The 16,027-nt window shown below is 55.2% G+C and overlaps 1 protein-coding gene across 4 annotated transcripts in view; it reads left to right on the forward strand.

Moving 5' to 3' along the window:
- The window catches only part of EVL (Enah/Vasp-like), a 152,259-nt gene that overhangs the window by 94,660 nt on the left and 41,572 nt on the right, over window positions 1-16,027 (forward strand). For all 4 annotated transcript variants that reach the window (XM_047864569.1, XM_047864566.1, XM_047864567.1 and 1 more), the window contains exon 3: window positions 5,377-5,554. In XM_047864569.1, the coding sequence (XP_047720525.1) occupies window positions 5,377-5,554 (178 nt within the window). The remainder of the gene's footprint in view (window positions 1-5,376; window positions 5,555-16,027) is intronic.

A 16,027-nucleotide genomic window follows, 5' to 3' on the forward strand; every position in this document is an offset into this window, starting at 1 on the left:
AAAAACTCTACCCAAATAACGTCTCTGGGCATCCTTTGTCGGCCAAGCCCTTGCTAAACTGAGCAGCAGGTTAGCTGTTGTCTCTGCAAGAATCAGCGTGTTAGCAATCGGAAAACCAAGAACAGAAACTTAGGACTCTTGTTTTTAGTATGTTGCCTATTGAATGGGTTTCTGCTTTGGCCAGAACAGCCCTGTTAAGTTTCAGATTCTTGTGGCTGAAAGGGAGAGCCCCACCTCAGGACCCCTCATAAAGGTTCCAGCCTGGAGCTCTCGGTACCTTCAGAGGCATCACTTTCCCTGGTCGAAGAGCCTTACTGCTAGCAAGGTTTTTCTAGAAATCTTCCAGAAGCTGCTTCCCTGTTCTTCCAGTTCATTGGTTCTGGCTCCACCCGTCAGAGGTACCCTGTCCCACGTATCTCAGGATATACAGCCCCAATCCTGGCGACCGCCAAAAACATCTGCCACGTTCCCGTAGCACCCCTGGGTGGCGGCTGGGAGGGCGGCACCTCCCCGCTACGTGGCTTTGACGTAAGGCCCGTTACCCGGTGCGGTTCCTGAATCGCCGTGGGTGGTCCCTGGGTGATTGCTTTTACGATGACAAGTTTCCCGTGCCCTTCCCACCTCTTGATTGCCCTCCGGGCACACTAGGAAGACAGCGCAGTGTGCTGGAAATGGCCGGGCGCCGCAGAACGGGACTCCCCGAAGCCAACACGCACCTTGCTCTCCGGGGCCTCGGCAGGAAGCACACGTCGGGGCTCCTCTGGGAGGTGACCTTTTCCCCCACGCGGGGAGGGACTGGCGGCGGGCCTCAGTGATGTCCTGGAGAAATTTGAAGGCTCTGTTGACTCTGAGAGACTCCCAGAGGCTGACAGAGAAGTTACCGGCACAGCCTTCCACCTGGAATTGCGTGTTCAAGCAGCAGGTTCCTGGAATGTGGTTGACACTCTTTCCCCAGATGGATGGCTGTGTTCCTGGGAACAGAAAAGGCGTTCTTAGTAGCCAAGGCCCTAGAGAAAGTGGCAGGAAACCTGGCCCACAGTGGCGCCTCTGCGCCTCCAGAGAAAAGATTGATTTCCACAGATCTGGTTTTCAGTCCGTATGGAGCGCGAGGTCAAACATTTCAGGACAGGCAGAGATCCCCGGGTTTATAACCCAGTCAGGATATCATGCACATTTCATGCGCCGTATGGCTCATGCAGCACTTTACACGTCTATTATGTCAGCCTCCCAGGAACCCCAGAGGGTAACAGTGTATGAATTATCACCCCTGTTTTGCTCTAAGAAAGCCAGGTGATCATTTGTGGCGAGAGGGACGGGCACACTGTATGTAGTATCGTTAGCGGAGGGCTAGCCCGAGTCTCACATTTCGGGTGAAGAAATACCAAAAGGTTTGTAGTTGAGAATGAGTGATGGCACCAAAAATGTTAGCGAGCTGTCAGGCTGAATTAATACCAGGGGTCCAGAGGAAGGGGGTTTATAGCCCCGCTCTCTATGTGCCGGTCAGACTTCACCTGGAATGTCGGGACCGAACCCAAGTGCCACAGGCTGGGATCTGTAAAGGGAGGGCGCCCGGACGGTCACAGGTCTGCCAGCAGCACTGCACTGTGGGACGGCTCAAGGGGGAGCAAGAGAGAGTCGCCAGGAGAGGAGAAGGCCGAAGGGGCAGGGCCACGGTGTCCACACCGCCCACGGACTGTGCGTGGAGGAGAAGGCATGCTTTTCTGTGGACCCCTGAGACGGGGCTAGGAATGCCATGTGGATGGACACTGTTATGAAGGTTTGAGCTCCGTGGCAGGAAATGCGTTCTTCCACGCACGCTGTTGGAGGGTGGAACGCAGTGCTTTGCAAGCCCACAGGCTGGCTGGCTGCTTGGTAAGAAGTCTGGGAAGGACGCCCCTTCTTTGGTAGAGATTTGGATGAGCGACCAACCTGTGGGTTCTGTGGCTTTTAGACCGAGGTGAATGTGTGGGTCAGGGAGACTGCTTTCCACCATTAAGTGTCTTTTTTTTTTTTTTTTTTTTTGTCAAGGGCCCTTGACTGCTTGTACGCAGAGACCTCAGAAGCAGGCTCGTCTTCCCTTGGAAGACAGAGAAGGCCCCCTCACTCAGTCCTACACCCGTGCCCCAAATAAACACGCAGGCTTGCTAACTGTGGGCTCGTGCACAAAACAACGTAGGACCTTTTAACATAAGTTTCTCTGTCAGCAGCTGTCCAGATCAGTCCTTCCAAATCTCGGAGAATCATTTTGCAGATAAAGCTGATAAGGACACAGACTGAAGTGGAAGAGTGGGAAAAGGCAAATCTTACCAACGCCGACCAGGAGGGGGCTGGTGTGAATGTGTTACTGTTACGATAGGCTTTAAGGCCAGAAGTGTTACTAAAGGTAAACAAGGACCTTTTTAAGGATAAAAAGGTCAAAGGAAAATGAAGAAAGAACAATCCTAAAGTTGTACACATCTAATGATATATGTTCAAAACATATAGGGGTGCCTAGGTGGCTCGGTCAGCTGAGCGTCTGACTTCAGCGATGATCTCATCGCTCTGGAGTTCGAGCCCCGCGTCGGGCTCTCTGCTGACAGCCCGGAGCCCGCCTCAGTTCCCATCTGCCTCTCTCTCTGCCCCTCCCCAGCTTGTGCTTTCTGTCTGTCTCAAAAATAAATGTAAAAAAAATGTTTTAAGATAGCAAAGAAAACATATAAAGCAAAACGGACAGATCTAAAGAGAGAAATGGACAAATCCGGAAGCAGAGTTGAAGCTTCTAATCAGACCTCCGAGAAACCGACTGAACAAGCAGACGGAAATAAGTAAAGAGATAGAAAATAGCATTATAAACCAACGTGACCTAATTTACATTTATAGAAACCACAGGCAGAATATAGAAGGTGGAATATAGTCTTCTCACGTCTGCACCGAACATTTACCAAAACAGACTAGGCGCGGTCGTTGTGACCCTCTAAAGCCTCCTCTCATCTTGCCTCAAGATCCCTCAACCATTCTTTTTTTTTTTTTTTAATTTTTTTTTAACATTTATTTTTTATTTTTGAGACAGAGAGAGACAGAGCATGAACGGGGGAGAGTCAGAGAGAGGGAGACACAGAATCCGAAGCAGGCTCCAGGCTCCGAGCTGTCAGCACAGAGCCCGACGCGGGGCTCGAACTCACGGACCGCGAGATCATGACCCGAGCCGAAGTCGGCCGCTTAACCGACGGAGCCACCCAGGCGCCCCCAACCGTTCTTGACTGTAATGTGGTTTCCAGACCTCCTTCCACCGAAAACATTTCCCTCTGGCTTGCTCTGGTTGGCTCTCGGCTCTAAAAGTGCAGCACCAAAAGCGGAGACACTTGAACACAGAACTGCTGGTAGGGACTCCCCTCGGCAGAAAGGAGCAGGACCGACCAGGCCACTCTGGTCTCTGCCGCCGTGAGTGTGCTCTCATCTTAAAAGCAGCTAACCAGCACTCTCTCGCTCTCACTCTCTCTGTCTCAGTCTCTCAAAAATAAAGAAACTTAAAAAAAAAAAAAAAGGTGGGAGGTGGCACCTGCGTGGCTCAGTCCAAGCGTCTGACTCTTGCATTTCAGCTCAGCTCGCGATCTCACGGTTCATGGGTTTAAGCCCCGCGTCGGGCTCTGCGCTGACAGTGCGGAGCCCGCTTGGGATTCCCTCTCTCCCTCCCTCCCTCCCTCTCTCTCTCTGCCCGTCCCCATTCACGTAGGCTCCCTCTGTGTCTCTCTGTGTCTCTCTCAAAAATAAATAAACTTCCAAAAGAAAAGAATGGTTAACCAGAAGTCACTGTGCCCCTTCTCATGCATACTTGCCACAAAGCCTCCAGCCCTTTTTCTGGTGATCTGGAGCTAACCCTAGAGAGAGCCACCCCAGGAACGTTGTGCCAAAATGTGAAACAGTTGTTTCTTTAGCTGACTCAGCTCGCCTGAGCTCACATGTGCTCGCTCGCTCTCTCTCTCTTCCCCCTCCACTGCGGGATGCCCCAGACCCACCTTCCACCTGGCTAAGACTTGGAAAAAAGCTGTTGTGGATAGTGCCCGTATTTGCTGTCCTCTGGCTTCACCTTACCCAAAGCGCGGCAGAATGGAGCCGTCGAGAAGAGTGATAAATCAGGGGTCGCGTCTTAGGGCCTAGCCCGCTAGCAGGGCAGCTTGGCCACGTCCCTTTGTGTTTATGAATCTTTTCCTGAGCTCACCTCCCTGGCCCGCGGGGGCAGCAGACGGGGTTAGGTCCAGCTTCAGATCACAGAACCTGGAGCCTCAGAGCCAGCGGAGGCTGAGCAATCCTGAATGTCTCCTAAAGCAGGCCCTTCCCGTGGCGTCACCCACAGCCTCGTCCACGCTCTGCTTGCATACTTTGGTCTGCAGCGAGCTTGCTGTCTCTCGGTGCTCGCACACGCGGGATTTAACCCTCGCGACGCGCCATGAGGCTGCCATGCCGTGGGCGTGTCCACTCTTCCCATTTTCCAGGTCAGAAAAGGGGTGACTATTAAGTTCCATGAGGTCGGATCGTGTGACGAGCGGTAGACAGCGGCTCCGGGCCTCCCGCCGCCTTCCCCGAGCCACACTTACTACGTGTCACCTCGAAGAACTTGGAAATACTTCCCCATTAAGTGTCTGAGAGAGTAGTTGCGAGGCCAGGCCGACCCAGAGCGACTCCCCCAGCTGCTTGCGGGCACCTGAAGGTCCGGGCTCTGCCCCCATCTGCTCTCCACCTTCCCTGCTGGGCCTGGCTGGCTCCTCGCGGGCAGCCGAGGTTTGCCAGTGGATCGGCAGTGCTGTACGTTTGTGCGGCACCTTCGCTTTTCTAACTGAGCCTTTTAACTGATAGCCCGTTTCTTAATGCAGCCGAAGTACGAGACACTGTGCGCACGGGAGGCAGAGATAGGAGCCGGAAGGCTCTCGCCCTTGGGGGTCTCTGTGCCTAGAAATCTAGATAAGACGTGCATCGCAGCGTGGCCTTCCCAGCAGCCCCACTAGGCTGGGAGAGCATTACTACCCCCAGTTTATAATTGGAGAAACTGAGCCCCAGAGAAGTGACCGCTGTAGGGGGTGTGGCTGTGAGCGAGGACCAGCACTTGGACCCCGAGAACCTGACTCCCAGCTCCGGCCTCCCATCCGGAGCATAATTATTCACCTAGAAGAAACAGCTGGCTTTCAAACCCTCGCCGTTGCGTAGATCACACTGGAAAGCTGCCTGGCCTCGCTCACGGTCCCCTTCTTCTCACCCCACCCCCGCCTCCGTGTCCCCTGGTAGCCCCAGGGGACACACTATCCTTGCCCCAGAGCTGCTGTGTCCAGCTCACTTACCTTTTATTTATTTACACGCATTTCTCTGTCTTTCCCGCTTCCCCCCCCCCCCCCCCCGGCCCAGGTTGTGATCAATTATTCAATCGTGAAAGGGCTGAAGTACAATCAGGCAACGCCGACCTTCCACCAGTGGCGAGATGCCCGCCAGGTATACGGCTTAAACTTCGCGAGTAAGGAAGAGGCGACCACGTTCTCCAATGCCATGCTGTTTGCCCTGAACATCATGAATTCCCAGGAAGGAGGTAAGCGGGACTCTGCCTTGGCCTGGGGCGGAGATCCCCCCACACACACACACCCGCACCCTCCCACGGCACTGGCTGTCTGGTGTCCCAGCCCCGCCGCCGCGTCAGGCTGATGCTGTGTGGGTCCTCAGAGAGGCCTGCTGCCGTATTTAAAGATGTTTCATTAAAGATGTTAACAGTTGGAAGGAAGAGAGGAAGACGGGCACGTCTTCTTGCCTTTTGTGAACTATGTTGCTCTGTGTTGGTGCGTTCCTGAAGCTCTGCGTCCAGATACGTTTTATGTTTATTATCTTCCGTATTCTAGAGCACGCACGTCTTGAGCAGAGATGGGAGGGAACAAACACATGATTTATTCATGAATTCTTCATTCCTATGGTCAGTAAACTTTTACTAAATGTTTACTGAGTATAAGGGACTGGCCGGGCAGGACAGGTGAGTAATGAGCAGGCGGCGTCCTTCCCCTCCAGACACTTAGCACTTGGAGTAGGTACATCCCTAAACTGCTAATGTGGTGCCTCATACGTGCTCTCCCCGGGTGTGGGCCAGGTATGCAGGGGGCACAGGGCGGAAATCTGGGCTGCGGTTCTGAAGGGTGAGGGGCTCACAAGGCAGAGGAGGAGCAGGCATGTCAGGCAGAGGGAAGACGAGGGCATCCAGGCCTGAACGCCTGGCGTGTGTGGGGAGAGCCCCCTGCAGGGTTTCTGGGGCCTCAGGCACACGTGATGAAGAGCCCCAAAGACCTGGAAGACGATGGGCGGGCTTGGTACTTGGGGTCGACGGGGGCCTGGAGGAGGGAGCGGGGCCGGGTGATGCCGGCATAAGTCTCTAAGCAGGGCAAAAACACTTGTGGCTTTTATTAGAAATTGGCAGTGTTAGCTTCCGAGGGAAGACAGAAGCTTTCTAAGGCGTGGGTGTCTGGATGCCCATGGGTACGGTCCTGCCCTTTGCCAGAGATCTTAACCTTGGTAGAGCCTGCTAGTCACGAACAGGGCTTAGGGTCATGCCATTCAGTGTGAGTCGTGGCTCTGCCACATTCTAGCTAAGGGACGGGCCTTGGACAGCTCACTTCATTGTCTGTGCCTCAGTTTCCTTATCTGTCAGATGGGGGTGACAAAGGTTGTTTTTAGACTTGATTTTATTTTATTTTTTTAAGTAGGCTCCACACCCAACGTGGGGCTTGAGCTAACAAACCTGAGATCAAGAGTCACACGCTCTACTAACTGAGCCGGCCAGGCGCCTTCTAGGGGTGGTTCTGAAATTTAAACGCGCAGAGTCTAAAATGCTTAGCAGGCTCCCTGACACACATCCGTCACCCAGTGTTGGCGTTTGTCGGTGTTACGCCCACTGTGGCGGCTGGCGGAGCTGGGGTGGGAAGCAGAGGGGCTTGGTACCTAAGACCCAGGGGGTGATGGCTTCTATGTATCCATTGGGCCCGACAGATCGTAGCTTTGGGGCACAATTTAAACTCTAGGAGAATTTTCTTTGAGTAAACAAGACGTCTTGAGTATGTTCCCATGGGTCATACGCAGAACCATACCCGCAGAGCGCTCTCTCCTAAACCGAAGAGCCTCGTGCTTCGTGGTGAAGTGAGCTGGGTTTAAGGTTTCCGATCCGAACCTCCTCATCTGCCCCAGGATGTGAGCGCTAAGCTTCATTCGATCTGTTCAGATGGCTATGTCGAGGGGCAGAGACAAAGTTTTGACTTAATCAGACAACTGGCCCTTGCAAGGCAAGTGCTTACTTTAAATAAAAACTTCTCATTGCTTTATTAAATCTTTATTACGTTCACCCTGGTCACAGGGAAGTCAGCTAATCAGCCCTCGATGCCAGATGAGAGCCCCTGACTGTTGGGAGGAAGTCGCTCACACAGGGCCGCGAGGAACCCAGAGCTCCTCCGCCCGCCTTGGGCTGAGGGTGGGGTCACCGGGTGAGAGTGGCCTTGTTGACAACCCACACCGTGACAAGTGGCGGCCTGTCCCAGTTTGTCTGCTTCTGCAGGCGTGACCTCTGGTGGAAGATCTGGTCGCACCGAGAGGGTTTTAGCTTCTCCTTCACCTGCGGTGTGACCCCTGCTGGTACCACGCAGAAGCTGAAAGTGTGCCGCTCGGCGAGCTTTTACACGCGTATGTGACTGCCCCCCCCCCCACCCACCCCCGGCCCGCAGGTCCCCAGAGAGACCCTGTCCCTCCCCCTCCCCGCCAAGGGCAGGGGGTACGTCAGCTTCTGAGACGACAGAGCGGTTTGCCTGTGTTTGAACTTCGCTGTGTGTGTATTTCATATAGTGTGTCCCTGGTGCCCAATTTCTCTCCCTCGACGTGGCGTGAGGGATTCATCCAGGCGATCGCTCACCTCTGTCGTTGGTTCCTTGTCGCCGCGGGGCGCCCTGCCACCTGGTTCCGCGCTTTCTCCTCTCCGTGGTTCAGCCTTTTAGAGCTCGCTTAACACCAGCAGCCACTGCAGATGCCCTCCCGCTGCCAGACATTGTGCTGTTTTCTGTTAAATCCCCGGTGTGCCGGGCAGTCCCTTCCTACCCGCCCTCGGTGGGAGGCGGTTCGCGGTAGCGGGGAAAAGCACTTGTTCGGGGGCAGGGAGATCTTCTATTAAGTCTTTGTTCCGCCACCTGTGGCCCTGGGATAATAAACCCTCCTTCCCAGGGTGGTTTCGAAGATTCATTTTGAAAGTGTTTATAAAGCACTTAGCATCCAGGGCCTGGAATGTGATAAGAGCACAAATAATACTGGCTCTTTGCCTTTTGTTCTTGTGAAATGCGGTTATCTTCCGTAAGCTTCGGCGTCCTTCCTTGTCAGGTAAGGTTATGCGTCCCGCCACAGAGCCGTGGAGAGGGCTCAAGGGCCCGCTGTCGTGTCTGGTGCCTCGTAAGCGCTCACCTGCCCCTCTTTCCCTCTCTGGTAGGCATCTGGGGCCCGTGGCCTTTTCTAAGACTCTGTGTCTGCCCGGGATGGGTCCTGTTCGGCGGTTCCCACCTCCGCCTCCTCGTCCGTGGGCAGACGCTAGTGTGGTCCCTCCAGGGTCTCGAGAGCCGGGCGGACACGAGAGGCCTGCATCCAAACAGGTCACCCGTCAGAGCAAACGGTAGATGCTGAGGACCAGGTAGTGAATGGTCTTCACGCCCCTCCTCTTCCCCGACTCTCGAGCCGGCCCTGGGAGACGAGGGCCCGGATGACATCTGGGTTCGCAAGCTGAGGCTCAGAGAGGAAAGCGACCAGAGGGTTAGCTGGGACCCACTCGCTCAGCAGTCCTCACCGTCTGTGGCTAAAGGCCAGCAGGGAGCCACAGCCTCTGCTCTTTCTTTGCTGCTTCCTGCCTCGCCACCTAGTGAGGGCCACTAGGGCCGGGATTCTTAAGATTATTCTAGAGAGAGAATGGGCCCAGCCCAGTAGTATTTTTGCTGCCTAACGCCTGCACGAAAGTGACGGTCGGGCACTCGACCCTTGGAAGACCTGTCTGTTAACATTGTTCCTTGGTACCCACAGCATCGGTCCGTCTGCAGCAGTGACGTTCACATACTCATCGGTCGACTTCAGGCCCAGCCTAGGGAACTTAATTTAGCAAGTTACATAAAATAATTGCCTGGAGCTTGGTGGCTTCGGTTTCTGGAGGAGGACGGGGTGCAGAGCTCGCTTAGGGTTCCCTTGGGCCCCACAATCTCTGGGTTTGGGGATTGTCTCTGTGGACAAGGGCAGTCAGTCACTGGGTTATCAGGGCTTTTTCTGCAGGAACCGACATCTGGAGGTGTTTTTGGGGGGCGGGAGGAGCTGTCTGTTCCTAGCGCACGGCTGTCTTCTGTGTGGAGAAGGCGCACTCCTCCGTGTCCCCCCCGTAGGTGGAAACGGAGGCTCCTGCCTCTCTCTGGTCACCGTCGTCCATGCAGGTTGCTGGCCCCCGTTCTTCACAGAGCTTGGCTCGCAGACCATACGGTCTGCACGACAGGGTGTGATGGACAAGGATGGGCCTGTGCTGAGTTCGGGACTCAGAGTGGCACTTCTTCAGCCTAGTTGGAGGACACAGATGATGGTTAGAGTAATAATAATGTCTAGTCTCCGTTTTTTAGCCATCTCTCCCATGTGCCCCTTCCCTGCCCTTCTCGAGGAAACTTCCCACTAATCAAACAGCCTCGGGGGGTAAGCGCTGCAGAAAGACCTTGTCTGGCTAAGGAAGTACCTCCTTGTGCTCTCACGTGCTTATATTTCGGCTTCTGTTACCAGGAGGTAGTTAGGCCAGTCACTGTTACACACATTTATTCAGACGGGGAGGTGAAGACACGGGCCGTTACAAAGGGGAATGTGGCTTCCAGAACCTACCGGTGGAACTGAGACACAGGTTTGGGGCTTCTGGCTAGAAATCCAGTGTTTTTTCCATGGCCCTGCCTCAGCGGGTGGTCCCGCGCTGGGGACGGCAGGGGCTTGGGCTGGGCAGTGCACACAGCGCGGGAGGACAGCTGAAGACACGGCCCCTGTGCGGGTGAGTCTGCGTCGTCACAACCCCTGTGTCGCTGCCATCGACTCCGGGGAGCACTCCCCCGGGCTCGCTCTGTGCACTGTCTGTAGGGGGAGCTCACCACTGCCTGGTTAAAGCCAGCTTCCAGGCAGGGGGTAATGTTTACAGGCTGCGCTTGGACTCCCAGCCCAGCCCCCGTGCGGCTTCCCTCCCTGACAGTGTATTCTCTCGACAGATAGCAGTTCACAGCTCAGTAGCCTTGTATAGGCAGCTGCTCCTATATGCTTCTATGTGGGCCCCGGTTTCCCCATGTGGGAAAGGAGGGCTACGGACCTATCAAGATCTCTGTAAGTCCTAGCAGTTTTGTGCACGGTGTTGGGTGGGACTGAGTTCTGGTTCGCTGCTTACGGACCATGTCCCTGTGACCGTCACTAGGAGTGGGCAAGACGCTGTGCGGAAACCAGAACAGAGGAATGTTCTCTTCCCCCCTCCAAGGGCCCAGCACACCCGGGAGGCAGGATCCCTCATCATGCAGTCACTGAGCAAGTCGGTCCTTGGTTATCACAGAGGGTAGAAGATACAAGCAAACAAACGTTGCCTGTAATCCTACAACCCAGAGAGGAGTGCTGTTGACACTCCATAAATCCTTCCAGACGTTTTATGTTCCTAAGTGAGCGAATAGCTTCCTCAGAGATAGTCGGTATATACAGTCTGTAATCCTTTCTCACCCAGCACTGTCTTCTGAGTGTTACTCTGTGCCGAGATGGTCAGATCTTCACTCCATCTAAGTGGCCAGAGTATTGCATCGGGTGCCTTGAAGATGCACCACGAGGCACCATTCTTCTGCTGTCCCCTTCAGGTAACAGCGGGCCTTCTTGTTTCCGTGGCTGTCTGTATGTATGCTTGGTGTCTTGCAGGTGCATCCGGTTTCTTCTTGGGCACATTTCTGAGTCAGACGACGTATACATCTTTAAAGCTTTGGCGTATTTTGCCAAAATGCCTCCCAGAATGAGTGCACTAGCTGAGACTCTTCCTGGCACGTATGACAGTCATCCTCTGCCCCAGGCTTCCCCAGGACTGGACAGTCACACTCTTGCTGATCCTAGTAAACACAAGACGGGGGAAAACGCCTCGTTCCAGTTTGCGTCTCTGTTAGCCAGTACGGGTGGACGTTTCCCTTCCGTTCGTTGGGGATTTCACGGTTCCGTTATTTGCAGCAGTGCGTGTCCTAGGTGCAGGACAGCGTGGCTGAGGCTGAGCACATCCGTGTGGCTTCCCGCTCCCAAAGTGTGTGCGTCCTCGAATGACAAAAAGGCTCTTGCGTTTCCTTCGGCAAATGAACGGAGGCATGTGGCCTCGTGTGGTGTGAATCAGGCTTGTGATGATAAGTGCACCCTCCCCACCGGGCTGCGGTGAAGTCGCGTCTGCGCTGTCCACATCTTAGGAATCGTTATCGTTACTCGTGTCTGCACAGCCAGGGAAGAAAACCCTCTCTTGCGTTCTCTTTCATTCTCTGCACCTCCCCTTCCACTCGAGGAGCTTCTTCAAGTTCAGCGTCTAGAAGCATGCTGGTCGGTCACAGAGCGATTCCTGGGCTGCTCCTTCATCTGGCTTCTTACAGGAGGGAAGGGAGGTCTGAGAGTTAAAAGACCCAGATGCTTCCAGCAGCTGGCAGGTGGGGAGGTTTCCCAGTTAGCACAGGCCCCTCTCACGCCTTCCCCCACTTCCAGGGCACATCTGACCAGCGTATTTCCCTGCTGTCTGCTGGTCCTGGAACCCACCATGCTACTGTCCCTGCTTTGAAACCAAGAGAGGCGGGATTCCGTGGCTCTGGGGTTTGAGGAGGCTGGAAAAGGTACCATTTTAAATTATCTCAGGAATATTTTTAAGAAGAAAGGATGCCAAAAGTGACCAGAAAGGCACACGGGGAGCCTTCCGATGAGCTTGTGGTCTTCTCACAGAATATGCAGCCGGCAGAAGGGCACATAGCCAAGGACAAATCTAGACCTCACAAGAGTTGGATGCCCACATTTTTCAGCTGTTGCTCCCTCCCTGAGGACGTTTCTTTCCGTCACTGCCTCTCCCTGCCCTGCCCGTCCAGCTCAGCCCTCCTGTCGGAAGCCCCCTCTACCTTCTTGGCTCCCTCCTCCGGCCCCACTTTATTCCTTCCTCCTTCCTTGTGCTTCCTGTGTGCTTCCTTTTTCCCTCTCCCTGGAACTTCTGTGTTACCACGATGCCCCCTCCCCGATCTGGGCCTCGCATCCCCCTTTCTGTGCTCCCAGGGCTCCCCTGTTCACGTTCCCCTTGCCGACTGTAGTGCTCAAGCCCGGCTGCTGTGAGAGGCCCCTGTTCCCAGGGCACCCCAGCACCTTCTCGGTGCTTCCGCGCTCACGGCACCCACAACACGCTGTGGAGCGCTGAGTGCCCGAACGCCCCGCCCTGAGAGCAGGGGTCGCCTGTTGCCCTTCTCTGCGTCCACAGCCTGGAGTTCACGGCCCTGCGTGCCGCAGGCTGCGGATGTGTGAATGGTACAGGACTTACACACGTCCGCGGGGGTGGGGGGGCAAGCTGCTTGACCTCTCTGTGCGCAGCCTCCTGAACTGCAAAGAGTGGATGTTTGCCCTACGCCACGCCTCACGAGTCGTCCTGGATTAGCTGCCCTCATCCCTATACGGTGCCCAGAACACACAGTACGTGCCCCGTAAACGTGCGCTCTTGTGAAACCCACGGTGATCTTTTCACGGGGGCTGTTAACAGCCTCTGCGTTCCTCGGCCCCAGAGGACTTTACTCTTCAAGTTCCCCTGTTTGTTCAGTGGTTGTTGTTTAAATCTCCTCCCTCTCTGTCGAACTCTCGGTCGTTACTTCTCGCTGTTGATCAGGTCCCTGGCTTTGGTGCTCCTTTTCTCCTATTTGTTAATGCTGATGGCTCTGTCCCGGACTGTGAGTTATTTCCCAGTTGTCACGGCTCCTGACTGAGGAGCTGACCTCTTGGTTTGGTTGTGAAAACCCCGGGGGACGTGATGCCGCCTGCCCCGGCAGCAGGTGCGTGTCTGCAGAACAGCCGTGCCGCCAGCGAGGGACGGTGCTCCGGGCCGCTGTAGGGTCTAGTCCCCTTTGGCTGTCGCCTCCCTTTTTTCCCCTTTCTCGCGGACAACTTCTCGTAACCTTGCGACGCTCCCGTTACGGTGAGGTGAAGTACTTGTGCGTTAAAAGTAATAGAAACGGGAACAGGAACAGTTGTGATCTTTACCCTGTGCTTTGGGAGTCAGGTGCTCGGCGGAGAGAGCATCTCCGTGAATGATTCCCAGCAGTTCCCTGGGAAAGCAGGGTGGCCGTTCCCTTGGAAAAACCACACAGGTGGGTACCTTGCTCCCTCATTGAGCTTATATTTATCTGTACTTAGAAATAAGCTTAAAGATGAGAAGGATCTTAGAGATATTCAGTTTAGGCTTTTCCCCAGAACTCCGATTTGACCGTGGAGCTGCTTTTGTGGCTGACGGGGGATGCAGACGCGGGGGAGCCCCGGGCTCTGGAGAGCCCAGCCCTCCGTGGGCCGTGCTGCAGCCCAGACTCCTACCTGCTGCCACGCCCACTGCCTCCTGCTTGGGCAGCCGCACCAGCATCCTGGCCCTGCACACGCACCCCACCTCGGTCACCGCTACCCCCCGGAACTCAGGCGGGGCGGGAGGGACACACAGCTAGAGCTCAAGGAGTCAGCCTTCTGCGAGGGACAGAGTCCCCAGGTTGTGTTCTTCTGGGCTGGGACTCAGGAGGCCTGGCTCCGGTCCTGGTTCCGCCATTCGCTGTGTGGCCTCAGTAAGGCTCAGTGGTCCCCCGAGGTCTCTCACCAGCTAGTGGCCGATCGCAGCCCCCTCCGTGTGGTGATGGGTGAGCTGCGATCTGCTCAGGGACTGAGAGGCCGTGGTACTGGGCCTGGCGTGACACTTAGCGACGTGCGGCCCCATCACTTCTCTGGGCCTGGATGTCTCTGTCTGTAAGGTGGGTGACCCGTGTGCCTCTCAGCACGAGAGGAGGACAGCGGAGAGACTGGCTCGGTGGGCAGGGGTGGGGAGGGCTGTACGGCTTGCGGTGACAAAGCGGGTCCTACACGAGGATCGCTTGTACGTGTCCCTCCGAGCACATGGAGGTGAAAAAACGCAAGGATCTGAGTCAGAACTTAGCTCTGTTTTAAGAAAAAGTGCTCCTTTTTCCCTCACCCAGGTTTAACGTGTGCTGGATTCTCCAGGAATGCAACTACCACCCACTTCCAAAGAAAACGTGCTTTGGTTTGTCTATAGCGTCACCAAGAATTGCTTTCTGCTTTGGAAACACTGTCACTTGTGAGATTGTCCGCCAGGCACGCAGCTCCCCTTTGCCACCGTGAGTCTGTGGGCAGGTGTAAGCGTCTGGCTGGTGGGGCCACGTCTGCGCTTTCACATCCTGCTGTGTGAACCTTACTCTGGCTTCCTCCTCTCTCTCTCCCTTAGAGTACGCCGAAGGCATTACTTCTCTTCTAATTTGTGTAGGTGCGTTATATAGTCTACGACTTTCACTTTAGATGCCAGGGAGTTATAAAATGTTTATAGTAGAAAGAGGCTATTGAGGCTGGATGGATGGGCCAGAAGTTCTGTAAAAATCAGTCTCCTTTTTTTTCTTAATTTATTTTTATTCTGTTTTAATGTTTATTTATCTTTGAGGCAGAGAGAGACAGAGCATGAACAGGGGAGGGTCGGAGAGAGAATCTGAAGCAGGCTCCAGGCTCTGGGCTGTCAGCACAGAGCCCGACGCGGGGCTCGAACTCATGGACCGTGAGATCGTGACCTGAGCCGAAGTCGGCCGCTCAACCCACTGAGCCACCCAGGCGCCCCAAAATTCAATCTCCTTCTTGACCACATCTGCCGGTCTCATTTGATTGTCACGTGGCAGGGCCGGCCAGGTAGAGAGCGCCATGTCTGTGCCCATCTTACAGCTGAGAAAACTGAGCCCCAGAGGGCCCTAGGGAGCAAGCACTTGGCCAGTCAGTAGGAGAAGCTGGATTAGCACCCTCCTCTCTCCTCATCCGGACACCAGGAGGTGTGGTAGGAGCCACATGGCACAGTGGGAAGAATGTCCGTTTGGTTGAAGGAAGGCCACTCCTGTCTTACTCCTTCGTGTCTCCTCTGCCCACAGTCCTTCACTTCTGACACCAGCCGTGTGGTTTCCACAGCTAAGCAGCTCTGCGATGCTAGCAGGGAACCCTGCAGCTTAACTCGGTCCTGACACCGTCTACCGGGAGATGGTGTCAGACCCCGCAGGTTAAGCCTCAGTCCCACGAGGCGGCCCGCCGCTCACTTCTGATGCCAGTCAAGCCCAGGTTGTCACCCGTGCGTCTGGCCAACAGGCTGTAAATCAGAGGTTCCCACAACTACCGCCTCCCCAGGTTTGATTAATTTTCAAGAGTGGCTCACAGAACTCAGGAAGAGTTTTACTTACGAGAGAACAGGCCTAATAGAAAGGGTGTAACTCGGGGAGGACCCGACGGGGAGAGCACAGGACAAGGTTGGGGGACGGGGCAGGGAGCTTCCGTGCTCTCTGGGTGTGCTGTTCCCCACTTGGCTCCGATTTCTACTCCACTGCCTGGCACGAGTCGCTCCATCTGCAAAATGGGTACAGTAGCACATCGGTTGTCGGAGGAGTGCCAGACACGCTTCCTGCCCAAGACACTCGCAGGTGTCCCGTGAGTGCAGCCTCTTGGCTTCCGGCTTCCCCCAGCCCTGCTGCATCTTTCGTCCCCAGGGCCAGCACTCTTCTGTCACACTGCACCCCCTTCTCTTTTAACACACCACAAACGTCTCCCGCTCTTCTGGGACCGCAGGCCTCTAGGGACACCTGAAACGAGGACCCCAAGCTGAGGGGATCCAGCCACCGGGGAAGTGAACTTTTGAGAAAAGCTCCCTCCTCAAAGCCGCTGCTGGTGTGGGAGGCAGATAGTTGAGGCCCAGGCAGGCCGAGGAGTGGGGACCTGGAGAGAACCT

Source organism: Prionailurus viverrinus, chromosome B3 (assembly GCF_022837055.1).
Source record: "Prionailurus viverrinus isolate Anna chromosome B3, UM_Priviv_1.0, whole genome shotgun sequence".
In the NCBI taxonomy this organism is placed as follows: Eukaryota; Metazoa; Chordata; class Mammalia; order Carnivora; family Felidae; genus Prionailurus; species Prionailurus viverrinus.